The sequence below is a fragment of the Leucopleurus acutus genome (genome assembly GCF_964270905.1).
Source record: "Leucopleurus acutus genome assembly, chromosome: 19".
NCBI classification, from domain to species: Eukaryota; Metazoa; Chordata; class Mammalia; order Artiodactyla; family Delphinidae; genus Leucopleurus; species Leucopleurus acutus.
In genome coordinates this window covers 25301761-25318159 of record NC_139161.1, presented here as the reverse complement: position 1 = coordinate 25318159, position 16399 = coordinate 25301761, and the positions used below count along the sequence as shown (strand labels likewise).

Genomic DNA, 16399 nt, shown 5'->3' with positions numbered 1-16399 from the left:
CCCACATGCTGCAGAGCAGCTGGGCCCGTGAGCCATAGTCACTGAGCCTGCGCGTCCGGAGCTTGTGCTCCGGAACGGGAGAGGCCACAACAGTGAGAGGCCCGCGTACCGCAAAAAGAAAAAAAGAACCGTGTAAGAATCCAGATCTCCTTCCACCGCAGGGTACCCATTTCTGATCCTCTATTCACAGAGGTTGTTTCTGACCTCAGGTGCCCCTTCACAGCCACTGAGCCATAGGTGACTTGTCAAAACTGCGTTACGAAGATGCTAATTGGGAAGACACGGAGGAGAAAAGAAAGAGAGAGGGCAGAATGAACACTTCCTTAAACAGCACAGCCAAGCTGCTGGAAAAAAACAGCTGCTGAACTTGCACGACCTAAAGTTTCCTTTTAACTTTTATGATGGGATTTCTCGAATTCAGTTTAAAAACAAAACAAGAGAGGGAAATTTCATAATCAAAGTGACTTACCACTTGAGATCTCTGAGCTCCCTGTAGAATTAAGACCTTGGTGCCCCTTGGTGTGTCAGGCTTGGAGTCTGACCCCCATCTCCTCTGGGGCCCACTCTTCTGGTTCATGGCAGGATCCCAGGACTGCACTTCTCTGCTTCTGGGAGACTCTTTTTCTTTCCTCACCTATAGCACAGATATTCCCAGAGGTCTATCCCTACCACATATCTTTGGAAGCAATTTCAGAGAGAACTTGTACAAGAGACCAAGAACCACACTCTGGGTCCCTTCCTAGCATGTCCTAGACACGATACCCTTCTTATTTGACTATTGATGACAGCTAGCTTATTGATCACTTGCCATATGCTACTCACACTGCAAAGCAAGTTTTGGGTATCAGATAATTTAATATTCACAATAAACCCCATTTCCACATAAATAAAGAATAGGTAAGGAATTTGAAGTACAAAGAAGTTATATAACTTGTGCTTTCTCTGATACAGATATTAACTAGTGTTCATAGTATCCAAATTCAGAATTTTAACCACTATGCTATTCTGCCTTTCCTAGGGCTGACAGCTAAGAAGCTTCTCTGCCAGGCCTGCTAGCTTCTCTTGTCTCTGACTAGATACTTTGCAAACAATCATTAATGAGTTAAATTAAAGTTTAAATATTATTTAATCCAGGAATAGCAACTATGTTACATAGGTAGTACCACTTTCTATTGCTGTACCCATGGCAGACATCACTAATCAATCACAGCACTGCATTTCTTTTGCCCTACCCAGGTACGTGGGGGGGTTTCTTGCCTTTTGGGAGGTCTGAGGTCTTCTGCCAGCGTTCAGTAGGTGTTCTGTAGGAGTTGTTCCACGTGTAGATGTATTTCTGGTGTATCTCTATCCACACATTTTGATTGATTAATCCCTTAGCTATGGAATTGAATGGAGACATTAATGATAATATTACATCAGTTTTCTCATAATTATTGTTTATGATTGTGAAAAAATGGAAATTATATAATTCCCAACTGAAGTTCTTCAATTAATTATGGTGCCTTTATATATGGACTCCTGTGGAGTCTTTAACATTCAAGATTATTGGAGAATATTGAATGATTTGTGGAAAATCTGGAAATATTCATTGAAAAGGTGATATGCAAACTTGGGTTTGATGATGAGATTTTAGCTATAATACCAAAAGCAACATCTATGAAAGAAAAAACATTGATAAATTGGACTTTATTAAAATTTAAAACTTCTGCTCTATGAAAGCCATTGTTAAGAATATAAGCTATAGGGAGGGTGGGAGGGAGGGAGACGCAAGAGGGAAGAGATATGGGAACATATGTATATGTATAACTGATTCACTTTGTTATAAAGCAGAAACTAACACACCATTGTAAAGCAATTATACCCCAATAAAGATGTTAAAAAAAAAAAAAGAATATAAGCTACAGCCTGTGGAGAAAATATTTGCAATGCACATATCTGGTAAAGGACTTGAATACAAAATATACAAAGAACTTCTTAAAGTCAACTGTAAGAAAAAAAAAATTTTTTTAATGGGCAAAAGATTTGACACCAAAAGCAAAAGACCCTTTTCAAACAGACCCATTCTACCTGAATCTGCATGATATATTGGGCTTCCGCATATCATTTCACTTGGAAAGAAACTTTAGTGTCTAGATAAAATATTTGGAAATCACCACCCTAAAAGATTGGTATTTGCTGCCCAGTTCTTAGGCTACACAACAGAACATTCCAGGGCATTAAGACTTGAAGATTCCTGGATTCTATCGTTCTGCTAAGGTTCTATCAAGCTACCTGTATGAGGTTCTAAAGGAGCCTGACTGATTTAGGATGGCAGGGACACGAATCTGATAAAGAGACCAGGCAAAGCCTTAGGGCCCCATCCCAGACCTCCCGGGACATGGGGAGGGTCAGGCACTTGGTTCTCTTCACTCTGTTAGGAACTCAGCTTCTACTCTTCCTTTCCAACAGATCATGTTCCATTTCAAAGAAATCAGAGCCCTTCATAGGCCAATAAGGTCACTTCCTACACTTTACTGGGCATAACCACATACCCTTCCACCACTGCCCCACCATCTAAACAAATGATGGAAACTGCACGACTTCCTTTTCTCGGTGTTTGGAAATCACCACCAGGATCTGGTACCTACTCACCACATTTAGGGGCCTATTTTATCCTTCCTTAGACATGACTCTGCCCATGTGCTCTGCTCCCTATAAAAGGCAGGCAGATCAGCCAGAGGAGCCAGAGTTGCAGAGAAGCTGAGACTAACTCAGAAACCTCCAGCTCTCAGGCTGAAGCTCCCGTGCTCACCCTCAGGTATGAAGGTCTCTGCAGCACTTCTGTGTCTGCTACTCACAGCAGCTGCCTTCAGCACCCAGGTGCTGGCTCAGCCAGGTAAGCCTCCTCTCTTCTTAAGCCTTAACATTTTAACTACCCCAGGTACTAATACCTGGCATGAGTCATCCCATGCTTGCTGCATAGCCTACATTAAAAAGATGGAGAGAATGAAATCCAGAGGGGAATTAAGAAGAGCTGGCATGTCACAACTGGTCAGAGGCAGAACCAGAACTAGAAGCCCAGGCCACTGGAGCCAGGCTCCACGATCTTTCTCGACACCAGCTTTGGGACATGAAATGCAGCTGCTATCTCAACAATCCTCACCTTGTTTGGAGATGTGGCACAGAAGGAAGAACCATTTCTCATCGTGGGTAGGAAGGACATTTCAGGAGTAGTAGAGAGGAAGAAACTCTTGCTGGAGGTTTCAAATGTTGGATTACAGTCCAGGGTAGCTCCCAGAAGGGTGGCTGTGTAAGGAGGATAAGGACCCAGAGGCATCTCAGCATGTGACTTAGGTTGGCTCTAAGCCCATGGGGACAAATAGCTGGGAAGGAAGGTCTTAGAACTTACCTTCCCAGGGTCAGAGGTTTTGGATCTGTAGACCCTCCAAATCACGCTACAAGGATTAATCTTGTTACTCAAGATTTCGCCATCTGCAGTCAACAATGAGGGGCCCCATAGTTCAGCAGAGGAAACTGAGTCACAGATAACATTTTATCTATGGGATCTGGACTAAAGCTCTGAACTAGGGAATGGTAGGTCTTAGTTAGAACTTGTGTATTTGCTTTGTCTTCTCCCTTCTCCTTCTTCTCTTACAAATGCAGGCTGACAATACATTATAACTCTCTGAAGCTTTGCACAATGTTTTTCAGATTCAGTTTCCAACCGAATCACTTGCTGCTTTATTGTGATCAGTAAGAAGATCCCCTTCAAGAAGCTGGACAGCTACACAAGAATCACCAACAGCCGGTGTCCCCAGGAAGCTGTGATGTGAGTGGACCATGCCCGGGCACCGTCAGTCAAACATTCTATCTGAGTTCTATACTTCCCAATGAGTCAGATAAATATGTCATCTAATCCAAAGGACCCTTTACCCCATAGACAAATGAAGCCCATGAGAAGGAATCCATACTCACTCCAGGCTCTTCTGGAAGTTTGGTCAGATCATCCAAGTTCCTTTAGCCAGGAGCTAAAGGAAGGCTTCCCCTGGAGCAGTAACAACAGAACTTCCTTTCTGGAAGAGAGGCCTCTTCCTCCCTTTTCCCTTTCTTCCTGTCCCCATCCAGGCTCCTCACCCAGGGAGAAAGGGCTATCATATCCAGGGGCCAACGGGCCAAGCTCCTGGGCAAAATCCTCAAGACACTCCATTTAACTGTGCCCTCTTTTCCCCACAGCTTCAAGACCAAAGCGGACAAGGAGGTCTGTGCTGACCCCAAGCAGAAGTGGGTCCAGAATTCCATAAACTCCTGGATCGAAAGCCCCAAGCCCTGAAGGCTTGAACCTTTGTACCTGGACTGAGAGACAGTCAGAGCCCTGGAAAATCTTATTTATTTCCCCCCACCCTTCCCCAGCTGTATTATTTTATTATCATGTCCAAAAAGAGGTTCTTTGTTTAATAATTTAAAACACATAGTTTCTTAAACAATAATTATATTTAAGTTTTTGATGTTTTAACTTTATCTGCCATAAATCCTAATGAATGTAAAAACACAACATCTGGTGATGAGTTTTCCTTTGTGAGCTCCATTAAGCTCATGGTAAGATGGCACTGTTCTCCCTCCTACCTGCCTGTAGTATCCTGAGGTCCTTCCACTGATCATCAGAGTGAACACCTTTGGATTCTTAGGAAATCAGTGCTCCTGTAAGTTGGTGTGTGCTATGTAGCATTGTGATGGAAATTAATGTTATTAAATGACTATGGTATTTTCAAAGAAAAAATCTATATAATTTTAAACTACTTGGTCTTATTTTTCATGGGGTAACATTTGGCAGGAAGGGAGAAAATGGCAGCAGTGAGTGACAATTGGGGGTGTGAGGATCATCCTCTAAATTGAGTCTTTTGGACTCAGCTGAGGATTACGGAGAACCTAGAAGGACCAGACCAGACTGTTCCAGCCCTGTGGCTCCAGTCCCTAAATCACCTGCCCTTATTTAATAGAATCTAGATTCCTATTGCTTTTCTCTCCACACTTACCTTTGCCTGGTCTCTCTCTTGATCTCTTGCAACAGTCTGCAAACTTTTCTCCATAGCCCCAGGTTTTCTCCATCTAATTAATTCTCAAACCCAAAGTAATGTCCCAGAAATGAAACTGAGTCTAACAGGAAACTAGATGTCTATAACTTAGAGGTCCACTTAAGGTTCTTTACTGGAGATGAGCCTTCAACAGGACCGGTCTTGAGAGATTGGAATATGATGGGAAATGAAAGGATTCTTCAGAACTGATACAGGAGGGAGATGAGGGGAGGGGGCCAGAGGAAGGAATCCCATCTGGCTGGGCTCGGGAAGAAAGAGGAGTCAGAGTTTTAGAAATGCAGGTTGGAGCCAGGTTGTAGGGGCTCTTGAATTTCAGATTGGGAAGTCAGCAGGTAATAGAGATGCACCGAAAGTTTTGAAATAGGAGAGAAGGAGAACATTCAGAGGCGAGCATCAGGAAGAATAACCTAGTATCTGAGTTACAGGATGGAGTGTGAGAGATAGAGGCCTGAGAGCAGGCTGCTGCCATGGTGTAGGGGAAATGATGGGGACATAAATGGTACAGGGTGGGAGTGGAGATGAAGTGAAGAAGAATGGGCCAGAAAGAGTGATAGGTTAAATGTTGTAGAAGGTTGAGAATAATTGACCAAGACACAGACCCTTCTCTTATAATCTTGCAAACCAATATCTACAGGGCTTGCACCCTTCAGACACAGAATGAATTCATCTCTGTCACTATACCCTCAGCCCCCAATCTCAAGAATTTGCAAAATCCATTTGAAGACATGGAATCTCCTTTCCTTAATAGCCTCTTAAGGTCAAGATTCTCTTGTACTTCGTGAGCATAGCTGGCTCCTTTTTCAGACATGAGACCCACAGTACCAAGGCACAAAGACCAGACCCCTCATTAAGGGAAAGAAGATTATTGTCCCGCTGAACCAAGTCCAGGGGGGCTGTCATTGGTTGGAGAAATACCATGATTCCAGTACAAACATGGAAACATAGCAAGGCAATGTTTCTGGGCTCTGATCCCAGAACTGACCCTGACTCTCTGAGTCACTTACAGCAAGTCAATTTCTCTCTCTGGCATTAAGATGCCCCATACAAAAGTGGAAGTTGTTCTGTGTCACAGGCAGGAAGTGAGAGGATCTGGCAGACAACCTCATAAACTCTCTCCTGCTCTAGGAGCCATGTCTCCTGGGACCTTGGCCACATCTGTTGGCTAGGGTAGGGCCAGGAAGAAAGTGCCTAGAATTAAAACCACTGAGCCAGCCAGGAGCCCAGCCTAATGGCAAACACCTGCAAGTCAGGTATATAACCTGTCTGAAGATGAGCTTTCCATTGAAGTCCAAGGTAGCACACCTAAACCCCAGGCATCTAAATAAGGCACCTAAATGTCAGCTGGGCAAAAGGAGTGCTTTCCAACCACAGTAGGCTCCATCCAGTTCTAACCACTCTCTTCCACAGCCTCAAGGTCAAGCTCCCTCTGGAGATCTGGGCCCAGGGTTTCATGAACCACCTAGACACAAATCCTAAATTCCAAAGGCAAGAGACTCACCCTAAACTGGCACCAGGCCACAGCACAAGACACAATCCATTTGTTTTCCCCGAGCATTACCCAGAGGCACTCTGGGATTATGTCGTTGTATTTCAAATCACAATGAACTTTATTAATGACATTAAACATAAATGTGTTAAGTGATATGTCATCTTATTTAAATTGTTGATGTTTATATGCCTTAACTTGGATATTAATGTTTTGAAAATCCCCATAAAAATAGAGCTAGCATATGACCTTGCAATCCCACTCCTGGGCGTATATCCAGAGAAAAACGTTGGCTGAAAGGATACATGCACCCCAGCACTGTTTACAAGCCAAGACACGGAAGCGACCTAAATGTCCATCGACAAAGGAATGGATAAAGAAGATGTGGTACATATATACACTGGAATATTACTCAGCCACTAAAAAGAATGAAACAGTGCCATTTGCAGCAACATGGATAGACCTAGAGATTGTCATACTGAGTGAAGTAAGTTAGGCAGAGAAAGAGAAATATTGTATGATATGCCTTGTATGCGGAATCTAAAAAGAAATGATACAAATGAACGTATTTACAAAACAGAAACAGACTCACAGACCTTGGAGAATGAACTTATGGTTACCAGAGGGAAGGGTGGGGTGGAAAGGATAGTTAGGGAGTTTGGGACTGACATGTACACACTGCTACATTTAAAATGGATAACCAACAAGGACCTACTGTATAGCACAGGGAACTCCGCTCAATGTTATGTGGCAGCCTGGATGGCAGGGGAGTTTGGGGAGAATGGTTACATGTATATGTATGGCTGAGTCGCTTTGCTGTGCCCCTGAAATTATCACAATATTGTTAATTGGCTCTACCCCAATATAAATTTAAAAGTTTTTTTAGAAAAAGAAAAACACATCCTTCCACGAATGGGTTCATATCTGTGAACACAATTCATTCCCTTGTCAACTGGGGGCAAAGAACTGGTGAGGTCACTTGAAGCTGACAAGCATCCTCTTGGGCTCTCCTCTGATTTCACCCTGGGCTCGGGCAGGGAGCTTGCTGCGGGCTTGGACTCATTTCACTCTCTCAACAACTGCTCTGTGTCTCCTCACTTCTTGCTTTCTGCACACAGGCTCCTCCTTGGGTGTCATCTCAGGTCAGGGGTTGGCTCAGCCTGCACATTTGCCTGAGGCTCGCAAGTGCAGGGCAGTGAACACTCTGGGTGACAACTTTCCACCAATGCAGGGTGGAAGGCAGATGTTTAAATGCTTCTGCCACCCTTCCTTCCAGCGGCTGATTCTGGGAGCCGTTCTGCAGGCATGTCAGTCAGTTCGGGAGAAGCTATCCCCATCGCCCACTATACCGACCTTATTCTGCATGCTTCTGTTTGAGCCTCCTCCTTTTCCGTCTCACTCGGCTGCCTCTCAGTCATGATCTCTGGGGTCACTTCCCAAAGGAGCTATGTATGAGAGAAGTTCTCATCTCAGGCTCTGCCTTATTGATTCATTGTTTTATGCAGTCAATATTTGTTCTCCTTCTCCCAGCCAATGCCTGGATTTCAACAGGCAATTTCGCTGGCTCAGGGCCAGGGATTTAGCTGGGCATTTGTTTGGTGTGTTTACCAAGGCTGGGGCTGGGGTCAAGATCAGGGACTCACCCAGTATGTTCTTTGGGACCAGGGCTGGGGCCAAGACTGTGGACTCAACCAGCATGTTTGGTAGAACTGGGGTCAAGAGGTCAGCCCACAAGTCAGGGTCAACCGGATGAGGACTGAGTTAGCCACGTAGCTAGGAGAATGGTGACCTAAAGAAGGATTTAGCAAATAAGTAAATGTATTGAAGATAATGGAAGCCATCTCCCTTACTGTTGGAGAAGGTTCCATAGAAAAATATGGAATGTTGGAAGCTAGAAAAACCCTGTGGTGTTGGACTGCAATTGGAGGTATCAGTGTGAACTTGAGGCTTTACAGGTAGATGGTACATATAGATAGATAGATAGACAGATAGACAGATAGATAAAGATAGATGGATAGATAGATGGTAGATAGATGGATAGATAGATTGATGGAGATAGATAGATAGATAGATAGATAGGTAGATAGATAGATATACACACATGGATGATAGGACATGCATATATTAAGCATATGCTCAACCACCAAACACCTTTCCAGATATGGCTAAATATTTTCCAGAGTTATGTCACCAGTTTACACTCACTCCTACCAGCAATGTATGGGAGTTTGAGTTATTCCATATTTGGTATTTCAACACTGGGTACTGTCATTCTTTTTAAGTTAGCCATAATGATTATGTGTATAATTCCACATACTTATGGTTTAAATTTGCATTTTACTCCTGACAGATGAGGTTGAACATCTATTTAAATGTTTATTAGATATCTTCTTTTATGAAGGTCCACTTCATATCCTTTGCCCATGTTTAGATTGTTTAGATTTGGATCTTGCCTATTTTTAGATTGCCTGTCTTTGTATTATGAATTTGTAGAAGTATTTTCTATATTCTGAATAGGAATCTTTTGACAGACATGTGGATTGAAATATCTTCTCATAATCTGTTATTTGATTTTTCACTCCTGTTTTGCCTTTTGATGATACAGCTTCCTGATTGGATTTGATTTGATTGATTGATTGATTTCCATGGAAGGGCTTACAAAGACCAAGATGTAGGTAACTAGAGAGATACAGGATCAGGGTGCTGTACACATGTGTTGAATTGTTCTTAGGCAACAGGTTCAAATGTAATTAACTGGCCTAAGAGAAATTTCTGTCTCAATCTTCAGCGAGTAAGTAGATCAGAGCCTAGTTTTTAACCCCATTGAGTTGGAGCTTCTCTGTATATATCTCTTGGGAGAGAAATGTATTTCAATTCAGCATTGTCTACTGAGTGCCACTGTGTGCTTGGTGCAATGCTGGCACTGTGGAGGGTGCCATTACGGTGGTAAAAGAGACTCAGCACCCCCATCAGGACTTCCTCATCATGCACTAATGAGTATCACTGGGCACAGGCCAGAGGATGGTTGGCCCAAGATAGGCCTTTGCTGATTTACCAGAGAGAGGTGGGGTTAAGAGCATCCAAGGAGGGGGATACTTAGAGCAAAGGCCTCAGATAAGGAAAAGTCCAGAGGGATTGGGGAATGGCAAAGAGACCTCAGTGGCTAGGGTTAGTTTCAGGCTTTGCATTGTGTATGTGGATAGGGAGAGGCTAGGATGGGGAACCCCTGTCTTGTTGACCTTCCTAACAGGAAATACAGCTTCCTAATTTTAAAATAGTCCATTTATCAATATGTTCCTTTATGGTTAGTGCTTTTGTTTTCTGTTAAAGAAAACTTTTTTTAAGCAGACATCACAAAGTTATTCTCTTACATTATCTTCAAAAAGCGTTATTTTTTGTTGTTCACATTTAGAACTACAATCCACCTTAACTTGATTTTTGGGTATGCTGAAAGTTAGCGATCAAGATTTTATTTTTCCATATAAATATCCAATTGGTTCAGCATCAGTTATTCAAAAGAGTACTTTTTCTTAACTAGTCCACAGTGCAAACTTAGGTTACATCCAATATCAATATATGTATGGTTCTATTTCTGCACTCTTTAATCTGTTCCCTGGCATATCATCCACTCTTGGAACAATGGCACCATGTCATAATGACTACTGCTTTCTAAAAACTGTTATCATCTGGGAGTGTAAGTCCTACAACTTTGTTCTTCTTTAAAAGTTGTCTTAACTATTTTAGGTTTCTTATTTCTCCTTTAAAAGGAATCAGCTTATCAATCTCCACAAAATTCTGGCTCGGATTTTAATTGGGATTACATTGAATTAGGAGGAAAATCTGTTACCGAATCAAATTTGGGTCCACTCGCCTGTGGACAGAACTTCCGTTTCTTTGGCCACTGCACCAGGGTGTGCCAAATACAAAGCTTTTTCTGCCTGCATTTTTTATTTAGTCTTGGGAAGGGGCAGCCTCAGGCATTCATCCTGGGAGTCTCCCCCAAAGAGAGGATAGCAGAAACTAAAAACTATAAACACCTGAATTAGCAATGCAACAACAGGCAAAATGCTAAGACCCCAGTGGGTAGGGAGACCGCACACCTCAGTTTGCCCAGGACAATTCTGCCTCTCCCCTGTCTGGCTTGGAAAATCAATTACATGATAATCTTCCCACAGAGGAGAACCCTTATGTCTTTTTAGGCTCCTTGGATCATTGGTAAGTATTCATTTTTTACTATATGCTGGTCCAGAGCGTGACCAGAAAGATGAATCTGTTTTCTAGAGTAGAAGTAGGAGGGCTTGAGCTGGAAGGTCATCAGCCATCCATTTCAGAGCAAGTTTGGTTCCCTAGGAAATCTGTGAAGCCAGACCCAATGTAAGCCAGACCTCACATAAAAAAAAGAAAAAAAGAAAAAAAAAAGAATGTTTATTTCAAAGAGGATAAAAAGAAACACCCAGAGAGCTGAAGGAGTGTGAATGCCTGATTACAGTCTTCTTTGGATAAAACAGAAACTTTGCTTCTGTGGTATGTGTGTTTAGGCAGATTAAATTCATGTTTGATTACAAACCCCAGGGTAGAAGGAAAATAAATATGTTCTTGAAGACTAGGCATTCCCAATGGGAGGAGGAGAAAAAGAAGTCATTAGCTAATACCCTGATGGCTGCCGTCTCTAGGAAAGTCTAGATAGATCTCATCATGGTACCCCTGTGCTCAGAGACCCTCTGGGATGGCTCCCCATCTCCCCAGAATATCCATGCTCCCTAGCATGGCACTCACAACCCTCCTATCCGAATCCAAAATATTTTCTCTTCCTCCTTCTCCTCTTGTACCCTCTCCTAAGTCACACAGCAGAGGGCTTCCCGTGTGCCAATACCTTCTGAGCTTTGCTGCCTGAGGGCCTTCATCCCTCCCCTTCTTTACCTGTTGGAAAATGCTAGTCAATCTTTAAAGCCCAATTGAAACGGCTAAATGCCCTCTAAGTCCTTTCCTAGCACCTTTCTTCTGCCCCTTTTTTTTTTTTTTTTTTGCGGTACACAGGCCTCTCACTGTTGTGGCCTCTCCCGTTGCGGAGCACAGGCTCCGGATGTGCAGGCTCAGCGGCCATGGCTCACGGGCCCAGCCGCTCCGCGGCATGTGGGATCCTCCTGGACCGAGGCACGAACCCGTATCCCCTGCATCGGCAGGCGGACTCCCAACCACTGCACCACCAGGGAAGCCCTGAAATAAACATTCTTGTAAAATAGTGCAACCTCAGAATACAGATCAACGGATAGAGCTCAAAAAAAAAAAAAAAAAAAGATGGGTGGAAGACCTAAATAGACATTTCTCCAAATAGGATATCCAGATGGCCAATAGGCACATGAAAAGATGCTCAACAGCGCTAATTATCAGAGAAATGCAAATCAAAACCACAGTGAGGTATCACCTCACACTGGTGAGAACGGCTATAGTTTAAAAGTCTACAAATAACAAATGCTAGAGAGGGTGTGGAGAAAAAGGCACCCTCCTACACTGTTGGTGGGAATGTAAACTGATACAGCCACTATGGAGAACAGTATGGAGATTCCTTAAAAAACTACAAATACAGTTGCCATATGATCCAGCAATCCCACTCCTGGGCACATATCTGGAAAGAAACTCCAATTCAAAAAGATACATGCACCTCAATGCTCATAGCAGCACTATTTACAATAGCCAAGATACGGAAGCAACATAAGTGTCCATCAATAGATGAAGAGATAAAGAAGATGTGGTGTGTGTGTGTGCATATATATATGACCTTCAAGATGGCGGAAGAGTAAGACGTGGAGATCACCTTCCTCCCCACAGATTCATCAGAAATACATCTACACGTGGAACACTTCCTACAGAATACCCACTGAAAGCTGGCAGGAGACCTCAGACTTCCCAAAAGGCAAGAAACTCCCCACGTACCTGGGTAGGGCAAAAGAAAAAAAAGAATAAACAGAGACAAAAGGATAGGGACAGGACCTGCACCAGTGGGAGGGAGCTGTGAAGGAGGAAAAGTTTCCACACACTAGAAGCCCCTTCGCGGCGGAGATGACGGGTGGCACAGGGGGAAAGCTTCGGAGCCACGGAGGAGAGCGCAGCCACAGGGGTGCAGAAGGCAAAGCAGAGAGATTCCCGCACAGAGGATCGGTGCCGACCGGCACTCACCAGCCCGAGAGGCTTGTCTGCTCACCCGCCGGGGCGGGCGGGGCTGGGAGCTGAGGCTCGGGCTTCAGTCAGAGCGCCGGGAGAGGACTGGGGTTGGCTGAGTGAACACTGCCTGAAGGGACTAGTGCGCCACAGCTAGCCGAGAGGGAGTCCGGGGAAAAGTCTGGAGATGCCGAAGAGGCAAGAGATCATTGTCTTGGAGAGCGCGAGGAGCGGGGATTCAGAGCACCGCCTAAACGAGCTCCAGAGACGGGCGCGAGCCGCAGCTAAAAGCGCGGACCCTAGAGACGGGCATGAGACGCTAAGGCTGCTGCTGCCGCCACCAAGAAGCCTGTGTGCGAGCACAGGTCACTATCCACACCCCACCTTCAGGGGAGCCTGTGCAGCCCGCCACTGCCAGGGTCCCGGGATCCAGGGACAACTCCCCCGGGAGAACTCACGGCGCGCCTCAGGCCGGTGCAACGTCACGCCGGCCTCTGCCGCCGCAGGCCCGCCCCGCACTCCGTGCCCCTCCCTCCCCCCCCCACCCCGCCTGAGTGAGCCAGAGCCCCCAATCAGCTGCTCCTTTAACCTCGTCCTGTCGGAGCGAAGAACTGACGCCCTCCGGCGACCTACACGCAGAGGCGGGGCCAAATCCAAAGCTGAGCCCCTGGAGCTGTGCGAGCAAGGAAGAGAAAGGGAAATCTCTCCCAGCAGCCTCAGGAGCAGCGGATTAAAGCTCCACAATCAACTTGATGTACCTGCATCTGTGGAATACATGAATAGACAACGAATCATCCCAAATTGAGGAGGTGGACTTTGGGAGCAACTGTAGACCTGGGGTCTGCTTTCTGCATCTAATTTGTTTCTGGTTTTATGTTTAAGTTAGTTTAGTATTTAGAGCTTCTTATCATTGGTACATTTGTTTATTGATTTGCTTGCTCTCTTCCTCCTTTATATATAAATAAATAAATATCTATTTTTACTCAGCCATAAAAAACAATGAAATAATGCCATTTGCAGCAACATGGATGGACCTAGAGATTATACTAAGTGAAGTAAGTCAGAAAGAGAAAGACAAATACCATATGATATCACTTATATGTAGAATCTAAAATATGATACAAATGAACTTATTTACAGAACAGAAACAGACTCAGACATAGAAAACAAACATTGTTACCAAAGGGGAAAGGGTGTGGGGGAAGGATAAATTAGGAGTTTGGGATTAGCAGATACAAACTACTATATGTAAAATAAATAAACAAGGTCCTACTGTGCAGCACAAGGAATTATATTCAATATCCTGTAATAAACCGTAACGGGAAAGAATATGAAAAATAACACATATATATATATAAAAAACTGAATCACTTTGATATATACCAGAAACTAACACAACATTGTAAATTAACTATACTTCAATGAACATAAAAATTTTTCAAAATTGAAATTATTGGCACAGGCCTGAGCACTTTGCATGCACTCATTATCTTATTAGGTTCTCAGAACATCACAATGAGGTAATAATTAGCAATCAGTTCCTCTTAGAGGCTCAGAGAGGTAAGCAATTTGCTCCAAATCATATAATCGGTAAATGGCAAATACAGGACTTAAATCCATGTCTGGTTGACTCCAGACCCCAGGCTCCTAAACATATTTTCTTACAAGATAATAGGTCCTGAAGCAGAGGGAAGGACAGACAGGAGTCCCTTCAGCTGGAAGTGTTTGAATGTCCCCCCACTCACTCAATTTGGAGAAGAGTTTGGGGTGCATGTGTAGGAGTGGACTGTAAGAGGATAATAACTTACAAGACTCAGTTATTGGCATGAATGTGCTTATCCAGAATTCAGGATTCAATGCACTAGCACAAGTACTTGGGGATGATGAATATTTAGCTAGATTGGCTGATTGGAATCTAGGCTTTAAAACAGGCCTGCAGTTGATGAAGTTGAACCGCCAGAACTCCCCTGGGACATTAGGAAGGTGTCTAAAGGCTCAGGGAAGTGGGTCTATTGAAAAGGATCTATTATGTGCAAGCTGCCTAGCCATCCCTAACTGCACTCCCGGGCAAGGCCAGAGGACACTTCCTTTACCAAGGCATGCTTTGATGGGGCCGTGAGAGGAGGGCAGCGTCCTTAAGAGCTCTCTGGTGGCTATTCACTACAGATCAGAGATGGCCACGGGATATGCTGGAATCCCGCGGTTCTCAAATTTTAGTGCCCATTAAGAATCACCTGGAGGGCTTGATACAACACAGTCTGCCATCCTACTACTGGTGACAATTTAAGTAATCATGCCAGCAGCTGCCATTATTATGCTCCTAAAATATATGAGCAACCCAATTCCAGAATCCCATTTGGAAGGTCTATTACCAGAAGCCACTTCTGGTACCTAAACCTATGTCAGTGAGGAAGAAATAGATGACACTGAAATTGGAATGATTTGAGGAGGGTTGAATAAAAATGCTATTTACCAAGATGTGGGCTGGGTGTGGAGAAACCATAGGGCTGCTTTGGTACTCTGAGGCTAGTGACAGCATGGTGACCACCCTTGGACCCAAAGGAGCAAGGACAGAGTGTGGTTCCCCAAAACTGGACGGAGAGAGTCATGGAGAGGGCCACCTGGAAAGGAAGAGAAAACCATTGGTTGAGGGCTGCATCCAGGCAGAGGTATAAGGAGGCAACAGAGAAATCAGTACTTCACCCTAACTACTCCCTCTTTCCAACACCCTGCAGGGTTCCCGCATGTCCAAACCCAACCCAAAGCCAGAAGACCTGCAATCTCATTGATGTGATCCACAAAAGAATGGCATGTGTGTCTGCAGGGACAAGCTTGAAATCTTTTCTTTTGTGGTTCCTGAGAAGTTTTTATGTCAAAGACTTGTAAAATGAGTCGAAGAGTGAACACTTTTGATATTCCCTGGAAGCGATTGTGTAAGATCAGAATTATTTGTTCTTGGAATGCTTGGAGGAAGAGCTGTTAAAGCTTCTGGAGACTGGAGGATGTGTTGTGGGAAGGTTTTCCATTACTGACTCAATTTTTTAAATAGTTTGAGGATTTAAAAAATTTTTTTTCTTGCAATCTGGTAAGTTAGATTTTAAGAAATCCGTCCACTTCTTCTAAATTAAAGTTGCTGGCATAAGGTTCTTATTTTCTTCTTGGTGTCTGCAGGCTCTGTAGTGATGTTCCCTACTGGTGCCTTTTTTCATGGTCAGTTCAGGAGAGTTTCAGCTTCTTTGTAGGCTTGTCAAAGAACCAAATTTGAGGCTCTTTAGCCCTTTGTCTATATATTCTTTTCTATTTCACAAAACATAGCTCTTTATTTCATTTCTTTTACTATCACTGGGCTTGTTTTGCTAGAGTAGAAAAACTTGCAAGGATGGAAAGTGGACAGGAGAATATTCCAAGCAGGTGCAATAAGTAAGCAAAGTCTGGCAGCCAAGAATGAGCATGGGGATAGGAACACTCAGGCCAAGGGCCTTGCCAGGTATTCTATCATAGTCCAAGCTGTCCCCTCCTTGCCACCGTGCTCATTGGCACTCCCCCCACTCCACCCCAAGCTCCTAGCTCAGACCCCTTGCAGGAGGGAGCCAGGTTCAGGAACAAAGAGACCACTTCATTGCTCTGTTCCCCACCCCGTCCTATCAATGATTCTTCCTGAAAACAAGGGGCTTAGACAAAT

At 44.0% G+C, this 16399-nt stretch overlaps 1 protein-coding gene across 1 annotated transcript; it reads left to right on the top strand.

Annotated features, from left to right (window-relative positions):
* Window positions 1–127: 127 nt before the first annotated feature.
* Window positions 128–4317, top strand: LOC309975554 (C-C motif chemokine 8-like; the record flags this gene model as incomplete). Its single annotated transcript, XM_082860742.1, is given in 5 exon segments — window positions 128–132; window positions 2701–2875; window positions 3691–3808; window positions 4213–4274; window positions 4277–4317. Coding segments are annotated over 4 exon segments (297 nt in total). The 5' UTR covers window positions 128–132; window positions 2701–2799.
* Between the last annotated feature and the right edge of the window lie 12082 nt (window positions 4318–16399).